Consider the following 19,396-nt stretch of genomic DNA (forward strand, 5'->3'; position numbering starts at 1 on the left):
TCAGTTGTTCAGACCGAACATGAGAATGAGGAACTTTGACTGTGGAATGATTGTTGGTGCCTGATGGGGTGGTTTGAGTATCTCAGAATCTGCTGATCTCCTGGGATTTTCACACAAAACAGTGTCTAGAGTTTACAGAAAATGATGCAAGAAACAGAAAAAAAACATCCAATGAGTAGTAGGTCTATTGACAAAAATGCCTTGTTAATGAGAGAGGTCAGAGGAGAAACGTCAGACTGGTTCACGCTGACAGGAATGTGACAGTAACTCAGATAACTACGTGTTACAAAAGTGGTGTGCAGAGGAGCATCTCTGAATGTGACAAATAGTGAATTTTGAAGAGATGGGCTACAGGAGCCAAAGACCACAATCATACACAGTGGCCACATTATTATGTATAGGAAGCCACTATGTGTATAATTGAGTAAACTTTAATAATAATGCAATTGGCAAACTATAGAAGGATACAGATCTATTAATTATTTTAGTATTGGGCTATTATTTGCCCATTCCTACTTGCCTTTGATAAGGTTATGTTCAGCAGACAATATAATAAAGATATTTCCACAATACTGCTGGATAAGAAGTTTCAGGACTTCATAGAAAAGATACATATTTGCAAATTGGGTTAATGTGTGACCTGTAAATGAACTCTCAGATGTTGTTTCCATGCACTTGAGGCTTAATGAGAAATGGTTTCAATTATTCATCTATATTTTGGGTTAATTATGTGAGCCATTTCAAGCAGCAATTAGGTTAGAAACATGAATGTGTCAAATTAAATCACTGACAATACTGAGCTTATCAAAATATTAAAGGACAACCAAACAACATGCTTGTCCCTCAAAATTAAGATGAATGATGCTTAACAATTCAGGTAATAAACATGAACTGTTCTATTAAGCTGTTTTCTGAACTGTTTGAGGAATGTAAAGCTATCTAGGAACTCTTGTGGTTATCCTTAATTCCTTTTTTTTGGGGACAAATGTTTTCCACAATCTGTTTTTACAGTAAGCCATAAGTTTGTAACTTTTTCTCCTGTTCTAATATAGGTCTGTAAAGCTCTTGAATCTTCCACCAAATCTCCGTCCATTGAAAATAAGAAACACACTTGGTCAGAATATATCCTCAAAGAGTCCTTTTATTTATTCACCAATTATGGCACACCATCGAGGTGAAGAAAGAAGCAAAAAGATAGGTAAGTGCATATCAGGTTATAACTATTATGGTGATCCAGTTGTTGTAGAGGACCAAACTACACATAATAGATCTGATGTCAGGTATCTGAATTTTTTTGATGGAAAACCAAGCTCTGACTGCCATTGTAACCATAGAGAAATGAGAAATACAATAACTTTTAATTGAGAGGATAGGGTTATCTTGTCATGGCTTTTCGTTCATTAGGTCGCATCTGGATTTCCCTCCATGCCGCTCTGACATATTGGGAAATCATATACTTGGCAGGTTACAGCAGTGGTTTGTCTTTGCCTTCTGCCGGGTGAGTTTAAAGACATCACCACCTCTTGCAGTGGATCACCAGGACATCTAAGTGCCTTGCCGTGTTCTTAGCGCTCCACAAATGCCTGCTGGCCTGCCTTCTTGACCGTTGGACCATTAATCAGTTTACTCCGCTTAATCTGCCAGGGCCAGACTTCACACGCTGGGATAGGCAGATCCCCTACCTCACCGAGGGTCAAAAACCCATTGGCTACCCTCACCTGGTTTGGCCCGTCTGCCGAGAAGGTTTTCCGGGGTGTGGCTACTGCGCATGTTACAGCTACTTGGAGCCACTGGTGAGAGCTGAGCGCCGGGTGGGGACCAAAGGTGGATGAGCTGCCCTGAGAAGGGAATGGCAGGCCCCCCGATCAGAGGTGCTACCCCTCCCTAGACACCCCATACACCACCTTGTCATGGCAGTTGACTAAAATTAAATAAATTTAAAAATTGAGGTGCATAAATTGCTAAGTAGTACAAGGACTTTGTCAAATGTCGAGTTGAAATTTGTTTATATTTGGATAGCTACAAAGTCCTATGTAGCAGATTTGGCTGGAACATAAAATTCCTCCTGGTCCACGTGAAAGTGGCATGTTGAAGTAAAAATTGGCTGGATGTGTGAGAGCAAAGGATAATGGTCAAAGTAAGCATGCAAGGTTGGATGCAGTAGGGTTCTACCAAACTTTCCAGTAGTCCCCTTTTTGTGCACTACATATTATTAAATTGGACTTGAATGTAGGTAACAAAATAAAAGATTGTCAAGTTCAAGTTTTCTGTCATTCAACCATATGATTGTTACTGCCAAACAAAACAATGTTCCTCTGAACCAAGCTGCACACATGTAACTCACACCCAACACATTAAGTAATATTACCACAAATAACAAAATACATTGTAGAAGATTGACATTTAGCATAAGATGCGTTTATGACACAAGTTTAAAAAGTAAACAGTATAGTGCTATTGGCGCTTCATACTTGATGAAGCCTGGGTAGTGACAGGGATTTCAGTAGACTCATGGCCTAACGGAAGGAGCTGTTTCTCATCCTAGCAGTCCTTGTGCTAATACTTCAGTACCTACTGCCTGAAGGTAAGTGGTCCTGGAGAATGTGGGATAGATGGGAGGGATCCTTGGCAATGCTAAGGACACCTCACTACAGGAAGGATGTGGATACTATAGGAGATTTATAAGGATGTTGCCTGGATTGGAGGGCGTAACTTAGGAGAATAGGTTGAGTGAACTTGGTCTTTTCTCCCTGGAGTGACAGAGGATGAGAGGTGACCTGATAGAGGTTTATAAGGTGGAGTGGTGTTGATCATGTTCATTGCCCATGGTTTTTTCCCAGGGCTGAAGTGGCTAGCAAGAGAGGGCACAGTTTTAAGGTGCTTGGAGATGGGTACAGAGGGGATGTCATGAGTATGTTTTTCACATAGAGAGAGAGGTGGGTGTGTGGAATGTACTGCTGGGGCAGTGGTGGAAGCAGATACAATAGGATCTTTTAAGAGCCTCTTGGATAGGTACATGGAGCTTAGAAAAAAAGAGGACTATGTGCTGGGAAATTTCTTGGCAGTTTTTAAATTAGGTTGCATTGGCAGAATATTGTGGACCTAAGGCCCTGTAATGTGCTGTAGATTTCTATGTTCTAAGGGCACTACGTACACAATGCTTCTGGTAAGTATCTTGGATAGGTTGATGATCCTCTCGGTAGTCCTCATAGTCCTTTGTAGGGTCTTGTGGTCAGACTTTTGTGTATTGTATCACAATTGTCCAGGTGGTTGATCTTGAGAAAAATTTTAAGTTACAGTAAATAATCAAAGAACTGATGTAATGACATTGGGCATGAAAGTGACAAATGGAAGTCGATCTATTGATGTGTGAGGGAATTAACTGTTTTACTGGTGGAGACAGTTTGATTTCAAGTCAACAAATTTAATGGAGCACACATGACACCCTATGCTGCATAAAGTACAAATAGAATACCAGAAGCAGCAGCAAGAATTTTTAATGTCATGTATATGCAAATTAGAAGTTTGTTTTCTCTTCTGCCTTTTTTCCCCCCCAAAATATCTTCTTTCTTACTGGTGGGAAGTAACAGCTAAAGTGGTAGGGAAGTTGGTTGCTGAATTTACAGTATGTATCTTTTTTTTATATAACTCCATTGTTTTGCCTAACCTTCTGAACCTTTTGGCACAACTGGAAAAGTTGAGAAAAAAATGTTCAGTTACAGAAATGGTGAGAAAGGGCAACATTTATTCCAGAGGGTAGTTTTGCCATTAACCATCTATTTGATAGGTTATTGATGGTGTACAAGAGGAAGGCAAGCAAAGGGATCATTAAAGCATGACTGAAGTTGTCCAGCAAGTTGCATCATTGTGGATAGAAAAAGAATCAGTTACCTTTTACAAACGAATAATGTATAGCCAACCATCTGTAGATTATCCACATGCAATGGTGCAGGAACAGCAAGTTGCTAGAAGATACAGAATTTGATATTGACCCCAGAAGCCTATAATGTACCTGTATGGAAGGCAAGATTCTCTTTCTCACACTTGAATTGGGCTCTGCACAGAGGCCACAGATGGCTGGATCAGAGTTTGGATGGAAAATTAAGTTGGTAGGCAAACCAGGAAAATTGTGATTGTCTGTGTGTTTGATCTTTGTAATTTATTTGGTTATCTAAATTCTCTTTTACTTTGGTTTGTAATTATTAATGTATCAAGTGCAGCAGGTTGAGTTGGGAGGGATGGGAGGTGATTTGGTATTTTGGAAACAGGGAAGGAGGAGGAATGTTAGTTTTAAAGATGTCAGGCAACTAATTTTAAAATCACTTAGTTATGGGCATGAAAACTTAGGTTTTGAGCAGAGTAAAATTTAATATTTTAAGCATTGATAAAAATTCAGGAATTGTTTATTATTGTTAATTTCCTTTTTAATTCAACAATATAGCACTTATTGGCATTCCTACCTGAGCTGTATTTTTATTGTTGTACTGTACCTTCGATTCCCAGATAAAGATTAATTTTGGATCTGAGGCATCGTAGATAAGTCAATTATTCAATTTTAGCTTTTATTTTTAAATAGTACTGCTTAAGTGTTGATTAATTATTGTGGTAATATTTTTGCATGAACTTTTATCTTTATTTTATTTTATCTTTATTTGGTTACTCATATTACAATGAAAGTGATGTCGTTCTGACATTGATAATTGAACTTTGTTCCATCCCAACAGATTTCCAATGGGTGCAGGGAGATGTATGTGAAGTTCAGCTGATGGTCTATAATCCCATGCCTTTTGAACTGAGAGTAGAAAACATGGTTTGTATGCTTCTCCCATTTTTATTTCTTTAGGCTTTCTGCAATAAAATAATCACTCATTCTTCAATTTTCTGTTAGAAAATAAGTGTGTGTGTATATATTAAATGTGCAGAGGTTAAGTGAAAATTATGACAGGCTTGATTGTGCAAATTTCTTAGAGCTAATAGACTGTAGAAAAGTTTTGAGGTTTTTATGTGGTGAATTAATGTGGTGCTTTTGGGCTCACACTACAAAATTTGTTGTGGTAGGAAAGTGGAAATATTGACAAAACTGCCATGTACAATGAATTATCAGCAAATACAATATCCTTAAAATTGTGCCTAGTTCTTGAATGTTGTTTGCTTATTCTTGGTGATATATTCATGTGGATGGATGTTGATGAGGAAAGACAAGGAAATGAAATGTATTTTTTATGCAGCTTTTTTGTGGAATGCAAAGAGAATATGAAAATAGCACTTGATGTATTGTCAACCGTTTTGGGCCCCTTATCTCACAAAGGATACTGTATTGCTATCGGAGAGGGTTCACAGGAGGTTTACGAGGATGATTTCGGGAATAAAGAGGTTAACATTTAAAGAGCTCGTGGGCAGTTTTGGGTCTGTACTCTCTGGAATTTAGAAGAAAGCATGAGGATCTTCATTGAAATCCACCAAATATTGAAAGGACTAAATAAGGTGGATGTGGAGAGGATGCTTCCTTGGGTGAGGGTATCCAGAACTAGAAGGCACAGCCTTAAAATTGAAGGGTGACCATTTAGAATGGAAGTAAGGAGTAATTTTTTTTAGCCAAAGAGTGGTGATTCTATGGATTGCTTTGCCACAGACGGCAGTGGAGATCAAGTCCGTGGGTATATTCAAATATCGGGCATCAAGGGATATGGTGAGTGGGCAGTTCATGGGGTTGAATGGGATCCGGGATCAGCTGTGATGAAATGGCAGAGTGGGCTCGATAGGCTGAATGGCCTCATTTTTCTCCTATATCTTATGGTCTTGTGTACCATAACATCCTCTTATTTCTTCTATAACCCAGTTGTGCTCCACTCTTTTACCTGATGATTGCTGCTTCTAAATGACTCCTTAGCCATTTGTACGTTCAGCTTTGTGCATCTCATTATTGTGTTGCAGCTATATGGATATTAATGCCAACTGTAAATGCAGGGTGTGTCTTCCTTAAAATGGCATCTGTTGAATTATTATCAGATAGAAAGTGATAATATAATGATTCCTCAGCAATTAAAAAAAAATCTGTCACTGTTTTCAATCCAGTGTGAACAGATAAATCTTTACATTACAATAAATCTTTACATTAGAAACAGGAAATACTTGGTAAACTTTGTAGTTTGGGCAGTGTCAGGAGAGCAAAGTTATCAATACTGTAGATTGATGGATTGACTTTTTTTCATCAGAACTTGACAAGTTAGGAAACAAGTGTTTTAAGTTGCAGAAGATCAGTAATAGACCATATTGGAGACCCCCTTTGTCAACCTGGCACCAATATTGTTGCAGCCATTAAAATGTGACTGTTTAATAATTTAGTTGTTTTTTCTGGAGCAGTGAATGTTTTTTCAATGGCAGATGAAGAAGATTGTAGAGGGCGATATGTAACATAGAACACAGCTGTTGCTGGAAATCTGAAATGCAAGAGAATGCTATAAATCATAGGAAAATAAAAGCATGGATAAGGACGAGTCCATATGACCCGTTTAGCATGCTCCACCATTTATCGATCGTATTTGGACTTTTCCTTCAATGCTATTTTCCTCTTGCCTCTTTATCTCTTGTTTAATTTAATATCCAGAAATCTGTCATTCTCTGATTTGAATGAATTCCATGAATGAGTTTTGCTTTATGGCTCACTAAACTAAAAATTTCATCCCCTTTGACAGAGGAAATTTTTACCTTAATTTAATTCAGCCACCTGTTCCAGGATTGTGACCCTAGTTCTTGAACTTTGGCATGGTGAAATATTCTCCCAGTATCCAGCCTGTCGAGCTTCAATGGAAGTTTTGAGTAAAGCAGATTCACTCAGTTTTTATGTCCTCTTGTGCTAATGATCAAATTATCACTTGTCCTGGAGCTTCTCTTTCCATGGGAGTGGCCATTGAATATTTCCAGTGTTTCCTATTTTTATTTTAGGTTTCCTACTTCTGCTTTTTAGAAAATTTTGATCTTCCATCCTGCACCTCTGCTTGTTGGCTTTGAGTGACTTGGCTCCCTTTTAATATTGAGTCAGTATTACTGCAGTTCCCACCATTTATTTTCACCAGAGCGGATAATCTACACTTTCCCACATTTATATTTCAGCTGCAGTGTTGTTGCTCATGGCATAGCATGCTTGTATTTCCATGCAGCCTGTTTTCATTCTCCTTGCTACTCACAATCCAGTTAATATCATCAGTAAATTTGGAAATATGATTTCTGGTCCCAAGGCTGAAAACATTGATACAGGCAGTGAATAGTTAGTCCTGAGTACTGATCTCTGTGGTATTGTATTAGTTGCAGGACTGTAGGCTTCTCCCAGGTGAGTGGGAAGGTAGGTGAACTTGTGTCTGCATATTTTGACTCCATTGAACTTGTGTTTGTCCCTACTTTATTTTGTCCCTTTGGTTCACAGCCACTTACCTTAACCTCTCACCTGATCTCACCTATCACCTGTCAGTTTGTACTCCTTCTCATCCTCTTTTAGAAACATTAAATGTTTATTTTGTTCCATAGCTGCTGCAGACCTGCTGAGTTCCTGCAGCATTTTGTGTATGTTGTTCAAGATTTCCAGCATCTGCACAATCTTTTGTGCGTCAGTAAGGGGCCCAATTTGGAACTTGTTGATCTTTTCCATTTGATTTTTTAAGATATCCTTGCACCCTGTTTTAATGCTTCTTGACAGCTTGTTCCCATATTCTTTATTGCTTTCCTTTATCAATTTCTTGGCTCACCTTATCATCTTTTTCATGAAAAGTTACAGGTGGATAACCTTGCATAAGAACTGGTTTGTTTTGACATGGGCAAAATGTGCCACTTTTCTAAAATTATTCAGTACAGTTTTGCATCATGCACAGGTAGAGGATTAAGTTCTATTTCTTAAGTTTATGTTGGGTTTTGTTAGGGCATAACCATTCATTAGGATTTCAGTGCCCCCTAGAGGAAGTGATGGCAATAATTACTATTCTGAGATGGCCTCTTGTAACTTAGCAGATGAATGATTAAATATGATAAGTTTCACTGATTAAAACCAGACTCCTTGTATGATGTATCTCTGTATAAGTATGTGATTTATTGTCCCCCAACTGTTGGCTAGATGAAGCTTAAGTGTATGGAATAATGCAATTCTGAAAGTCTGCTACGAATAGTTATTTTGTAATAGCATAAACACTTAAGTAAACAACATGTACTAATGCAACAATATGAGCAATATACCATTAAACTAGCTTTATGCAATTTCGCATGTGTGAAAACAGAAAGAGACTGTTGGAAAAAAGGGTTAAGAATGTTACAGAAGTCAGAAACCAAAGATGTACTAAAGGTTGATGGGTGGCAAGGTATAGAGGAAGTGTAGGAAAGCAAGCAATTTTAATCCACTACATAGTCTATTTTATTTCTTTATCAGCAAAGGTACGTGTATTGAAGCCCATGATTCTACTTGAATTTGGTAGCATTTAATTTCAGTTTACCAGATTTTAAATTTGAACTTTGGTACGGTTTAGTAAAAAAAAATGGGTCTTCCTATAGATGCTGCTGGTGGACCACAGCAGGCTAGGCAGCATCTATAGGAAGAAGCATGTCGACATTTCGGGCCGAGACCCTTCGTCAGGACTAATAAGAATCATGACTAATATGTTTGGGTTGTATTGCCTGTTTGTCTGTGTAAGTGTTCATAAAAATTAATAATGTGTGGTAATGTATTTGGGAGAAATGTACATAATTCACAACCACTGACATTCATATGGGGTTTCATTTTGAGGCTAATCTGATGTGATGTTATTAAGTAAAGATTTTTAGCGGAATTTTGTGTTTAGGTTTTGAAGTTCAATAAAATGTGTTACAGGGCCTCATTAATCATAAAACACCTCACTTCATTTTATTTGCAAAAACCTAAATATGAAAAGCATTGTGGGGCATTTAGTCTGTGGTATTATTCATCTGTACAGGTATGTACTTGTTATCACATTCACTAAATGTATGTAATTCTGACTACATTTCCCATTCTGCCATTGTGTCCCTTCATTACTGTTTTTTAATTCATCCTTCAAACTTAATCTTGAAAGTTTGTACTTTACACTGCCATCATTAGCCCATGAAATATACAGTAGTTTTAATGGTCTTGCTGGAACAATTGAAAAAATATCTCTTGGTTTGATACATAAATTGAGTTTTGTATCCTTGTATTTTTAATGCCAATGGGGATTGTAAGGTAAAGATGTGAGAAACAAAGTAGTAGTGAAGTTCACAACACACACAAAATGCTAGAGGAACTCAGCAAGTTAACCAGTGTCTATGGAGGGGAAAAGGTAGTTTACTTTGGTCTGAGACCCTTCTTCAGGACTGGAAAGGAAGGAAACAGAGCCAGAGTAAGGTGGTGGGGTGAGAGAAGATGTACAACCTGGTAGATGGTGAAACTCGGTGAGAAGGGGGGAATGAAATAAGAAGCTGGGAGATGATAGCTGGAAGAGTTAAGGGGCTGAAGAAATCTGATGGGACAGGACAGTGGACAATAGACAATAGGTGCAGAAGTAGACCATTTGGCCCCTCGAGTCTGCACTGCCATTCTGAGATCATGGCTGATCATTCACTATCAATACCCAGTCCCTGCCTTGTCCCCATATCCCTTGATTCCCCTATCCATCAGATATCTATCTAGCTCCTTCTTGAAAGCATCCAGAGAATTGCCCTCCACCATCTTTCGAGGCAGTGCATTCCACACCTCCACAACTCTCTGGGAGAAGAAGCTCTTCCTCAACTCTGTTTTAAATAACTGACCTCTTATTCTCAATCCATGCCCTCTGGTACTGGACTCTCCCAACATCTGGAACATATTTCCTGCCTCAATCCTATCAAATCCTTTAATTATATTAAACGTTTCAATCAGATCCCCTCTCAATCTCCTCAATTCCAGCGTGTACAAGCCCAATCTCTCCAATCTCTCTGCGTAAGACAGCCCTGCCATCCCAGGAATCAACCTAGTGAATCTACGCTGCACTTCCTCAACTGCCAGAATGTCCTTCCTTAAACCTGGAGACCAAAACTGTACAAAATATTCCAGGTGTGGTCTCACCAGGGCCCTGTACAAATGCAAAAGGACATCCTTGCTCTTGTATTCAATTCCCCTTGTAACAAAGGCCAACATTCCATTTGCCCTCTTCACTGCCTGTTGCACTTGCTCATTCACCTTCATTGACTGGTGAACTAGGACTCCTAGGTCTCTTTGCATTTCTCCCTTACCTAACTCTACACCGTTCAGATAATACTCTGCCCTCTTGTTCCTGCTTCCAAAGTGGATAACTTCACATTTATTCACATTGAATGACATCTGCCAAGTATCTGCCCACTCACCCAGCCTATCCAAGTCTCCCTGTATTCTCCTAACGTCCTCTTCGCATGTCACACTGCCACCCAGTTTAGTATCGTCAGCAAACTTGCTGATATAGTTTTCAATGCCCTCATCTAAATCATTGACATAAATCGTAAAGAGCTGTGGTCCCAATACAGAGCCCTGTGGTACCCCACTAGTCACCTCCAGCCAGTCCGAGAAACACCCATTCACTGCTACCCTTTGCTTTCTATCTGCCAACCAGTTTTCTATCCATGTTGAAACCCTGCCCCTAATGCCATGAGCTCTGATTTTACTCACCAATCTCCTATGTGGCACCTTATCGAATGCCTTCTGAAAATCTAGGTATACAACATCCACTGGCTTACCCTCGTCTAACATCCTTGTTACACCCTCAAAAAACTCCAACAGATTAGTCAAGCATGATTTGCCCTTGGTAAATCCATGCTGGCTCGGCCTAATCCTATTTCTGCCATCTAGATGTGCCACTATTTCGTCCTTAATAATGGACTCAAGCATCTTCCCCACGACTGACGTTAGGCTAACAGGGCGATAGTTCTCCGTTTTCTCCTTCCCTCCCTTCTTGAAAAGTGGGATAACATTAGCCACTCTCCAACCTTCAGGAACTGATCCTGAATCTAAGGAACATTGGAAAATGATTACCAATGCATCCGCAATTTCCTGAGCCACCTCTTTTAGAACCCTCGGATGCAGACCATCTGGACCCGGGGATTTATTAGCCTTCAGTCCTACCAGTCTACTCATCACAGTTTCTTTCCTAATGTCAATCTGTCTCAATTCCTCTGATATCTTATGACCCTGGCCCATCTATACATCTGGGAGATTGCTTGTGTCCTCCCTGGTGAAGACAGATCTAAAGTACGCATTAAATTCTGTTGCCATTTCCCTGTTTCCCATAACAATTTCTCCCAATTCATTCTTCAAGGGGCCAACATTGTTCTTAACTATCTTCTTTCTCTTCACATAGCTAAAAAAGCTTTTGCTATCCCCTTTTATATTCCTGGCTAGACTGAGCTCATACCTGATTTTTTCTCTCTGTATTGCTTTTTTAGTTAAGATCTGCTGCTCCTTAAAACTTTCCCAATCATCTGTATTCCCACTCATCTTAGCCCTGTCATATTTCTTTTTCTTTAATGCTATACAATCTCTGACTTCCTTTGTCAACCACTGTGGCCCCTTCCCCCTCTTTGAATCCTTCCTTCTCATTGGAATGAACTGCATTTGCATCTTTTGTATTATGCCCAAGAATATCTGCCACTGCTGATCCACTGTCTTTCCTGCCAGGGTATCCGCCCATTTAACTTTGGCCAGCTCTTCCCTCATGGCTCCGTAGTCTCCTTTATTTAATTGCAACACTGACACCTCTGATCTGCCCTATCCCTCTCAAATTGTAGATAAAAACTTATCATGTTATGATCACTACTTCCTAATGGCTCCTTAACTTCAAGATCACTTATCAATTCCTGTTCATTACACATCACCAAGTCCAAAATAGCCTCGTTCCTGGTTGGCTCAAGCACAAGCTGTTCCAAAAATACATCCCTTAGACACTCCACAAACTCCCTATCCTGGGGTCCAGCACCTACCTGATTCTCCCAGTTCACCTGCATGTTGAAATCTCCCATAACGACTACATTACCTTTAGCACATGCCAATGTTAACTCCCTAATCAACTTGTACCCAATATCCACGCTACTGTTTGGGGGCCTGTACACAACACCCTTGCTGTTCCTCAGCTCAATCCACACAGACTCTACTTCCCCTGTTCCCAAGTCACCTCTTGCTAAGGACTGAATCTCATTCCTTACCAACAGGGCCACCCCACCCTCTCTTCCCATATTTCTGTCTCTACGATAGCACGTATACCCTGGTACACTCAATTCCCAGGCCTGATCCCCTTGCAGCCATGTCTCCGTTATCCCAACAATATCGTAGTTTCCCATTTTCATCTGAGCTTCAAGCTCATCTGCCTTATTTCTGACACTACGTGCATTCAAGTATAGAATTCTTAGCCCATTCCTCCTCTCTTTGCTTAAAAGACTGTCTACTGTACCTAACCCAGCTCCTTGAACTTCCATCGGGCTAATTGCACCCTGAATTTCGATGACCTTCTCAAGATTACCCAAACTTTCTACACATTTAATCCCATGCTCCTTCTGACCAATCCTCTGGATCTGGATCCCTGCCCCCTGCACATCTAGTTTAAACCCCCCCGAGCAGCACTGGCAAACACTCCTGCAAGAATGCTAGTACCCCTCTGGTTCAGATGTAGACCGTCCCTTCGAAACAGATCCCAATGTCCCTGGAACAAAGACCAATTATCCAAAAACCTGAACCCTTCCTTCCTGCACCATGCTCTCAGCCTCGTATTAATGTGCATAATCATTCTATTCTTCGCCTCACTCGCACGTGGCACAGGTAGCAATCCCGAGATTGTCACCCTGGAGGTCCTGCCTTTCAGCTTCACTCCTAACTCCCTGAACTCTCTTAAGCAGGACCCCCTCACTCACCTTACCTACATCGTTGGTCCCTACATGGACCACTACATCTGGGTTCATGCCCTCGTTCTCAAGAATAGCCTGCACCCAATCTGAGATGTCCCGGACCCTGGCACCAGGGAGGCAACATACCATCCGAGACTCCCGATCTGCCCCACAAAATCTCCTATCTGTCCCCCTAACTATAGAATCCCCTAAAACTATCGCTCTCTTCTCTTCCCTCCTCCCCTTTCTAGTTGAGGGTTCAACCTCTGTGCCAGAGGCAGGACCACTACAACTCATTCCTGGTAGGTCATCCCCATCAACAGTATCCAGTGCAGTATACTTATTGTTAATGGGAATGGCCACAGGGGTGCTCTGCTGTCTCTGCCTGCTCCCCCTGCCTCTCTGGACCGTCACCCATCTGCCTACTTCTTGGTTTTCTGGTGTGACTACCTCCTGATAACTCTTATCTATCTCTGCCTCTGCCTCCCGAATGATCCGTAGTTCATCCAGCTCCCGCTCCAACTCCTTAACTCGGGCTGATAGGAGCTGCAGCTGGATGCACCTCTTGCAGGTGTGGTCATCAGGGACAACTGTGTTGACCCTGACCTCCCACATACTGCATACGGAGCACACCATTGCTCTGACTGTCTCCCCCATACCTGAACTGGATTGATAGAATAAGTCTAAAAAGCACCTAGCGACCTTACCTTCTTCCCCTCAGCGAGCAATCACACAGCCCACTTAGCCAAAGCCAAAGCCCAGGACTCTGCTTCCACGGACTCCGCTGCCCGCTCTGACAAGAAGTCCTGCCATAGTGGACTATGGGAGAAAGGGGAGTAAGAGTAGCATTAGATGGACAGGTGAGGTGAAGAGGAGGAGTGAGAGGGGACCCAGTACAGGGTTTGGAAAAAGAGGGTGGGAGGGGAGAAGGCAAATTATTGGAAGTTAGAGAAATTGATATTTAGGTCATCAGTTTGGAGGCTACCTTGATGTAATTTGAAACGTAGCTCTTCTAACCTGAGTATGGTGTCATCATAGCAGTAGAGGAATATATGGACCAACATTTGGGAATGGGAAGTCAAAATGAAATGTCCACTGGGAAATCTTGCCCTTTGCGGTGGATGGAGCTAAGGTGAGAGTGAGAGCAGAGAATGGGGAGGAGGCTGGTGGGGGAGGCAAAGATGTGCTTAGTGGGAGGATTCATTGTAGGTGGGAAAGTTAATGAAAATGATGTGCTGCATATGGAGGCTCATGGGTGGTAGGTAATGCAAGGGAATCCTTTCCCTGTTATGGTAGAAGGAGGATAGAGTGAGGGCAAATGTGTGGGAAATGAAAGGAATGTTGGTGAGGGCCCCATCGATAATGGTCGATGCAATGGAGACTGAGAAAATGGGAATGGGGGATATCATTTTTACAAGTGACCGAATGGAAAGAGCTATACTCAAGCTAGGGCCTATGGGTTTGGAGAAAGTGGGGAGAGCTGAAAGATAAATTGTTTGAGACAATTTGTTGTCCAGAAAAAAGCAGTGAGCTTTAAGGCCATTGTAATATGGGATAGGAATGTATAGGTACTGAACATCTGTATAAGAGACGAGGCTATCAGGGCCAGTGAGTTTAAAGTGATTGAAGTGATGGAGACCATGTTAAGTGTCACAGATGTGAGTTGGAAGCGACTGAACCAAGCAGGACAAAATGAAATACTAATATACGGACACAAGTTCAGTAGAGAAGGAACAGACAGAAACAAAGGGCCTACTGTGACATTTAGGTTTGTTGGTCTTGAGTAAGAAGTAGAAACAAGCAGTATGGGGTATTGGAACTGAGAGTGGTGGTTGTAGATGGAAGATCTCCAGAGGTGATGAGCTTGATGATCATGTGGGAGACGATGGCCTGATGCTTCTTAGTGGGGGGATCTGTTCGAAGGGTAAATAAGGTGTCTGAGAGTTGCTGTCTGGCCACAGAAGGTAGAGGTTAGTCTGTCGGACTACAACAGCACCTCTGTTGTCATCAGGTTTGATAGTAAAATTGGGATTGGTGCAGAGAGAGTTGAGGACGGTGAATTCAGAGGGGTTGAGGTTTGAATAGGAAATATCATAATGAAATTATGCTTTTGAAACTAATTTGCTTTCCTTTTTAAAGCTTTTAATTTTTAAGTGTTCTACCAGTTAATTATTATTTTTTTATTAGTTTTTTTATACATTTTACAAATTACAAATTAAAAAACCCCACATCAAAATGAGGAACATTAATACAGTGCAAAATTAAGCATACAATGACAATATGATACAAAGAATTAAAAAAAAAGCACCTAAATTGAAGACAAGTAAACTTAGTATCCTCCCCAAGCCCCACAACAGAGGAAAAAAAACTCCAGACCAACCACAACACAATATAGAGAATATAAATCAGGACAATCAAACTCCCAGACTGTGAATACACTTAGCAACAGAGGGTAATAACACCTACTACCAGGAAAAAAAAGGGAGCTGAAAGCAAGGGACTGAAAAGTAAAAAACCCTAGTCAAGAGGAAGGTTATGAAAGTACTCGATAAAAGGTCCCCAGACCTTATAGAACTTTAGGTCCAAATTAAGAACTGAATAATGAATTTTTTCGAGGTCCAAGCAGGCCATAATGTCGTTAAGCCATTGAGCATGAGTGGGCAGGGCAACATCTCTCCATCTAAGGAGGATCAAGCGTCTAGCCAGGAGAGAAGCAAAGGATAATATTCGGCATTTGGTCAGACTCAGACGTAAATCTGTCTCGCCCCAGAAACCGAACAAAGCAATTAAGGGGTTTGGTTCTAGGTGCTGATTCAGAATATACAATAACGTAGTGAAGACATCTTTCCAAAATTTCTCCAAGCTAGGACAGAACCAGTACATATGAATGAGAGAGGCCTCGCACCTCTTGCATTTATCACAGAGCGCCCTAATGTTAGGGTAGAATCGAGATAGTTTAGATTTAGACATATGGGCTCTATGAACAATCTTAAACTGTAAAAGGCAATGGTGAGCACAAAGAGAGGTTGAGTTAACCGATTTGAGAATCGAGTCCCAACTCTCATCAGATAAGGAGGTATTTAAATCCTGCTCCCATGCCATTTTAATTTTATCCACAGGGGCCCATCGTAAGGCTGCTAATTTATCTCGAATAATTGATATTAAACTTTTACCTAGTGGATTAATGGAAACAAATAAGTCCATAGCATTTTTTGCAGGCATTTCAGGAAAGTTAGGAATTAAAGGAGCAATAAAGTGTCTAATTTGCAGATATCTAAAAAAATGAGCATTGGGCAGATTGAACTTAACAGAGAGCTGCTGAAAAGAAGCGAAGCGATTATCAATGAAAAGATCTTCAATATGTCTAATGCCCTTCCTATACCAAACCTGGAATGCTGAATCGTACGTGGTAGGTAAAAAAAGGTGATTATGTACGACAGGGCTGGAAATGGAAAAACCATGGAAACCATAGCATTTCCTAAACTGAGCCCATATACGCAAAGTGTGTCTAACAAGAGGATTAGCTATTAATCTGGAAAGACTGCTAGGGAGTGCAGAGCCAGGAAGTGCAGAGATAGATAATTCTTTAGTGGAGCTCAACTCCATTGCCACCCAATTAGGGCAGTCGGGTTGGCCATGGAAGAAAGGCCAAAAGGTAGCACAACATATATTAGCTGCCCAATAATATAAACGAAAGTTAGGTAGAGCCATGCCACCCTCATTTTTAGAGTTTTGGAGATGGATTTTATTAATTCTAGAGCGCTTATTCTTCCACAGATATGACAAAATAATAGAGTCTAAGGAATCAAAAAAAGATTTAGGAATAAAAATTGGGATAGATTGAAATAAGTATAAAAATTTGAGGAGAACATACATTTTAACAACATTAATACGACCTACCAAAGACATAGATAGAGGTGACCATTGTATCAGACTCTGTTTTATAGTATATGAAAGATTGGCAAAGTTTTCACGAAAGAGATCTTTAAACTTCCTTGTGACTGTAATTCCAAGATAAGTAAATTGATTATGGACTATTTTAAAAGGGAGATCACGAAATGTTAATTCTTGTGCTTCTTTATTAATTGGGAAAAGTTCACTCTTATGTAAATTAAGTTTATAGCCAGAGATCTGGCTAAACTGGTCAAGAAGTGAAAACATTGGAGGTAAGGATGTAGACGGATTTGAGAGAAAGAGTAATAAGTCATCAGCATAAAGAGAAACTTTATGCTCAACACCCCCTCTCCAAATCCCAGTCAATTCAGGACAATTTCGAAATGCTATCGCCAAAGGTTCCATAGCCAAATCAAAGAGAAAGGGACTTAAGGGGCATCCTTGATGGGTGCCACGTTTGAGAGTAAATACCTGGGATTTCTGAAAATTAGTTAAAACAGAAGCAATAGGACACAGGTACAGCAATTTGATCCAAGAGATGAAACTTTGACCGAGGTCAAATTTTTATAAGACTGCAAAAAGATACCACTCTATACGATCAAATGCTTTCTCCACATCGAGGGAAATAACACATTCAGGAATCCCAGTTGGAGGTGAGTATAAGATATTAAATAAATGCCGAATGTTAAAAAAGAAGGGAGACGGTTTTTAATAAAACCTGATTGGTCATCAGAGATAAAGGAAGGAATAATGGTTTCTAATCTATAAGCCAAAACTTTAGCTAAGATCTTTACATCAACATTGAGCAAAGAAATAGGCCTATATGAGGAACACTCTGTTGGGTCTTTACCCTTTTTTAATAGAAGAGTAATAGATGCCTCATTGAAAGAGGGTGACAATTTGCCGTAATTAAACGAGTCAGATAATACTGAAAGTAACTGAGGAGAAAGAAGTGAAGAGAATGATTTATAAAATTCTACAGGGAACCCATCAGGTCCAGGAGATTTCCCTGAGGACAGTGCAGAAATTGCAAAAGATATTTCTTCTGATGATATAGGCGCATATTAAGTTTGGCTTTAAAATCAGATGAAAGTGAAGGAATATTCAGATTCTTTAAAAATTGATCAACAGAGATATTGTCATTCAAAGATTCAGTGGAATAAAGCTGAGAATAAAATTTTTTAAATACGTCATTAATTTCTAAACGATCCGATGTAAAGTCTCCGTTCTCCTTCCGGATCTTTGTAATATGTTGTTTGGCTTTGGAACACCTCAGCTGATTGGCTAGAAATTTACCAGACTTATCCCCATGAATGTAAAAGCGACTCTTGCTTTCGAGAAGTTGGCGTTCGACAGATTGAGTAGATAGAAGATTAAATTTAGTTTGGAGTTCAACTCGCTTCTTGTATAGTTCAGGGTTCTCAGTTTGAGCATACAGTTGATCCAATTCTTTAATCTGGTTAATGAGGTCTAATCGATCTGCACAGGATCTTCTGTTGAGATTTGCTGTGTAAGAGATTATTTGACCCCTCAGATATGCTTTCATGGCATCCCAGACAATCTGGGATGACACTTCAGGTGATGTATTAGTGTTAAAATATAAGATTATCTGATCCAGTTAATTATTTTACATTTTTAAATTTGTTTACTTATATTAGAATTAATATCTTTGAATATCTATGATATTGAAATATTAAAAAGAATCCCGGTGTTTAAAGCTGGCAAAACTGCTAGCTAACAGTCTATCAGGAGTGTTTCAAGCATTAAGCTTTCTCATTGCACCTCCTGGGAGAATGTTCTTGATAACAGCATCATGTCGGACTCTGGGATACACAGAAATGATTAATTTATGTCTCTGCGTCTGGACAAGTTCAGTGTAGGGTGTGTGTTCTTGGGTAGAGGATAGGGCCTGATCTGGTATAGTGAACTATTGAATAGCATTTAGTGAGGAGTAAATTTGCTAATATCACTTAAAAGAGGTGCCTTTAGAGTGACTTCAATTTAACAATGATTTGATAATGATGAACCTAAATATGATTATTTTGTGCAATTTTGTCAATTGTAATAAGTTTTGTAACAAAATTGAAAGCTATTCCTGTCAGACCAGTCTGATTTTAGTTTCAGAAATATAATTCAGCTGGTGGAATATTTCAAAATCTATGCATTAAGTATTGACTTTCAGTGACGTCATTATATTGTAATGAAGATGTTTAAATTCAGAAAAACATTCTAAATTAATCCTTCCACTTATTGAAGCTTTTCCATCCCTCTGATTTTTTTTTTAATATAGGGATTATTGGTAACTGGTGTTGAATTTGAATCTCTCCCAGCTGCTCTTTCTCTTCCTGCTGAATCTGGACTATACCCAGTGACACTGGTGGGTGTTCCTCGTACATCAGGACAGATCAATGTAAATGGTAAGCATTTGTCTAAAGAATGTTTAAAAGCAGCTAGAAGACGTAGCATAAAAATTGCAGTTACTTAATGTATTTGGCAAATGAATTAATGCTAAATATAAATATTCCATTTCTTTTGTGCTTTGGAAGTCATGCTTTTAGCTTTGTAAAGATGGGATTTGATTTCATGAGGATCATTGAACATAATTATTCCTAGTTTCCTTTTTTAAAGAAGAATCCCAACACAT

General features: G+C 39.8%; 1 protein-coding gene across 8 annotated transcripts in view; it reads left to right on the plus strand.

Annotated features, from left to right (window-relative positions):
- Positions 1 to 19,396, plus strand: part of trappc9 (trafficking protein particle complex subunit 9) — a 551,561-nt gene that overhangs the window by 88,330 nt on the left and 443,835 nt on the right. For all 8 annotated transcript variants that reach the window (XM_059979921.1, XM_059979908.1, XM_059979899.1 and 5 more), the window contains 3 exons: positions 1,053 to 1,198; positions 4,725 to 4,810; positions 19,043 to 19,169. In XM_059979921.1, the coding sequence (XP_059835904.1) occupies positions 1,053 to 1,198; positions 4,725 to 4,810; positions 19,043 to 19,169 (359 nt within the window). The remainder of the gene's footprint in view (positions 1 to 1,052; positions 1,199 to 4,724; positions 4,811 to 19,042; positions 19,170 to 19,396) is intronic.

This window comes from Hypanus sabinus, chromosome 1, assembly GCF_030144855.1.
Source record: "Hypanus sabinus isolate sHypSab1 chromosome 1, sHypSab1.hap1, whole genome shotgun sequence".
Taxonomy (NCBI): Eukaryota; Metazoa; Chordata; class Chondrichthyes; order Myliobatiformes; family Dasyatidae; genus Hypanus; species Hypanus sabinus.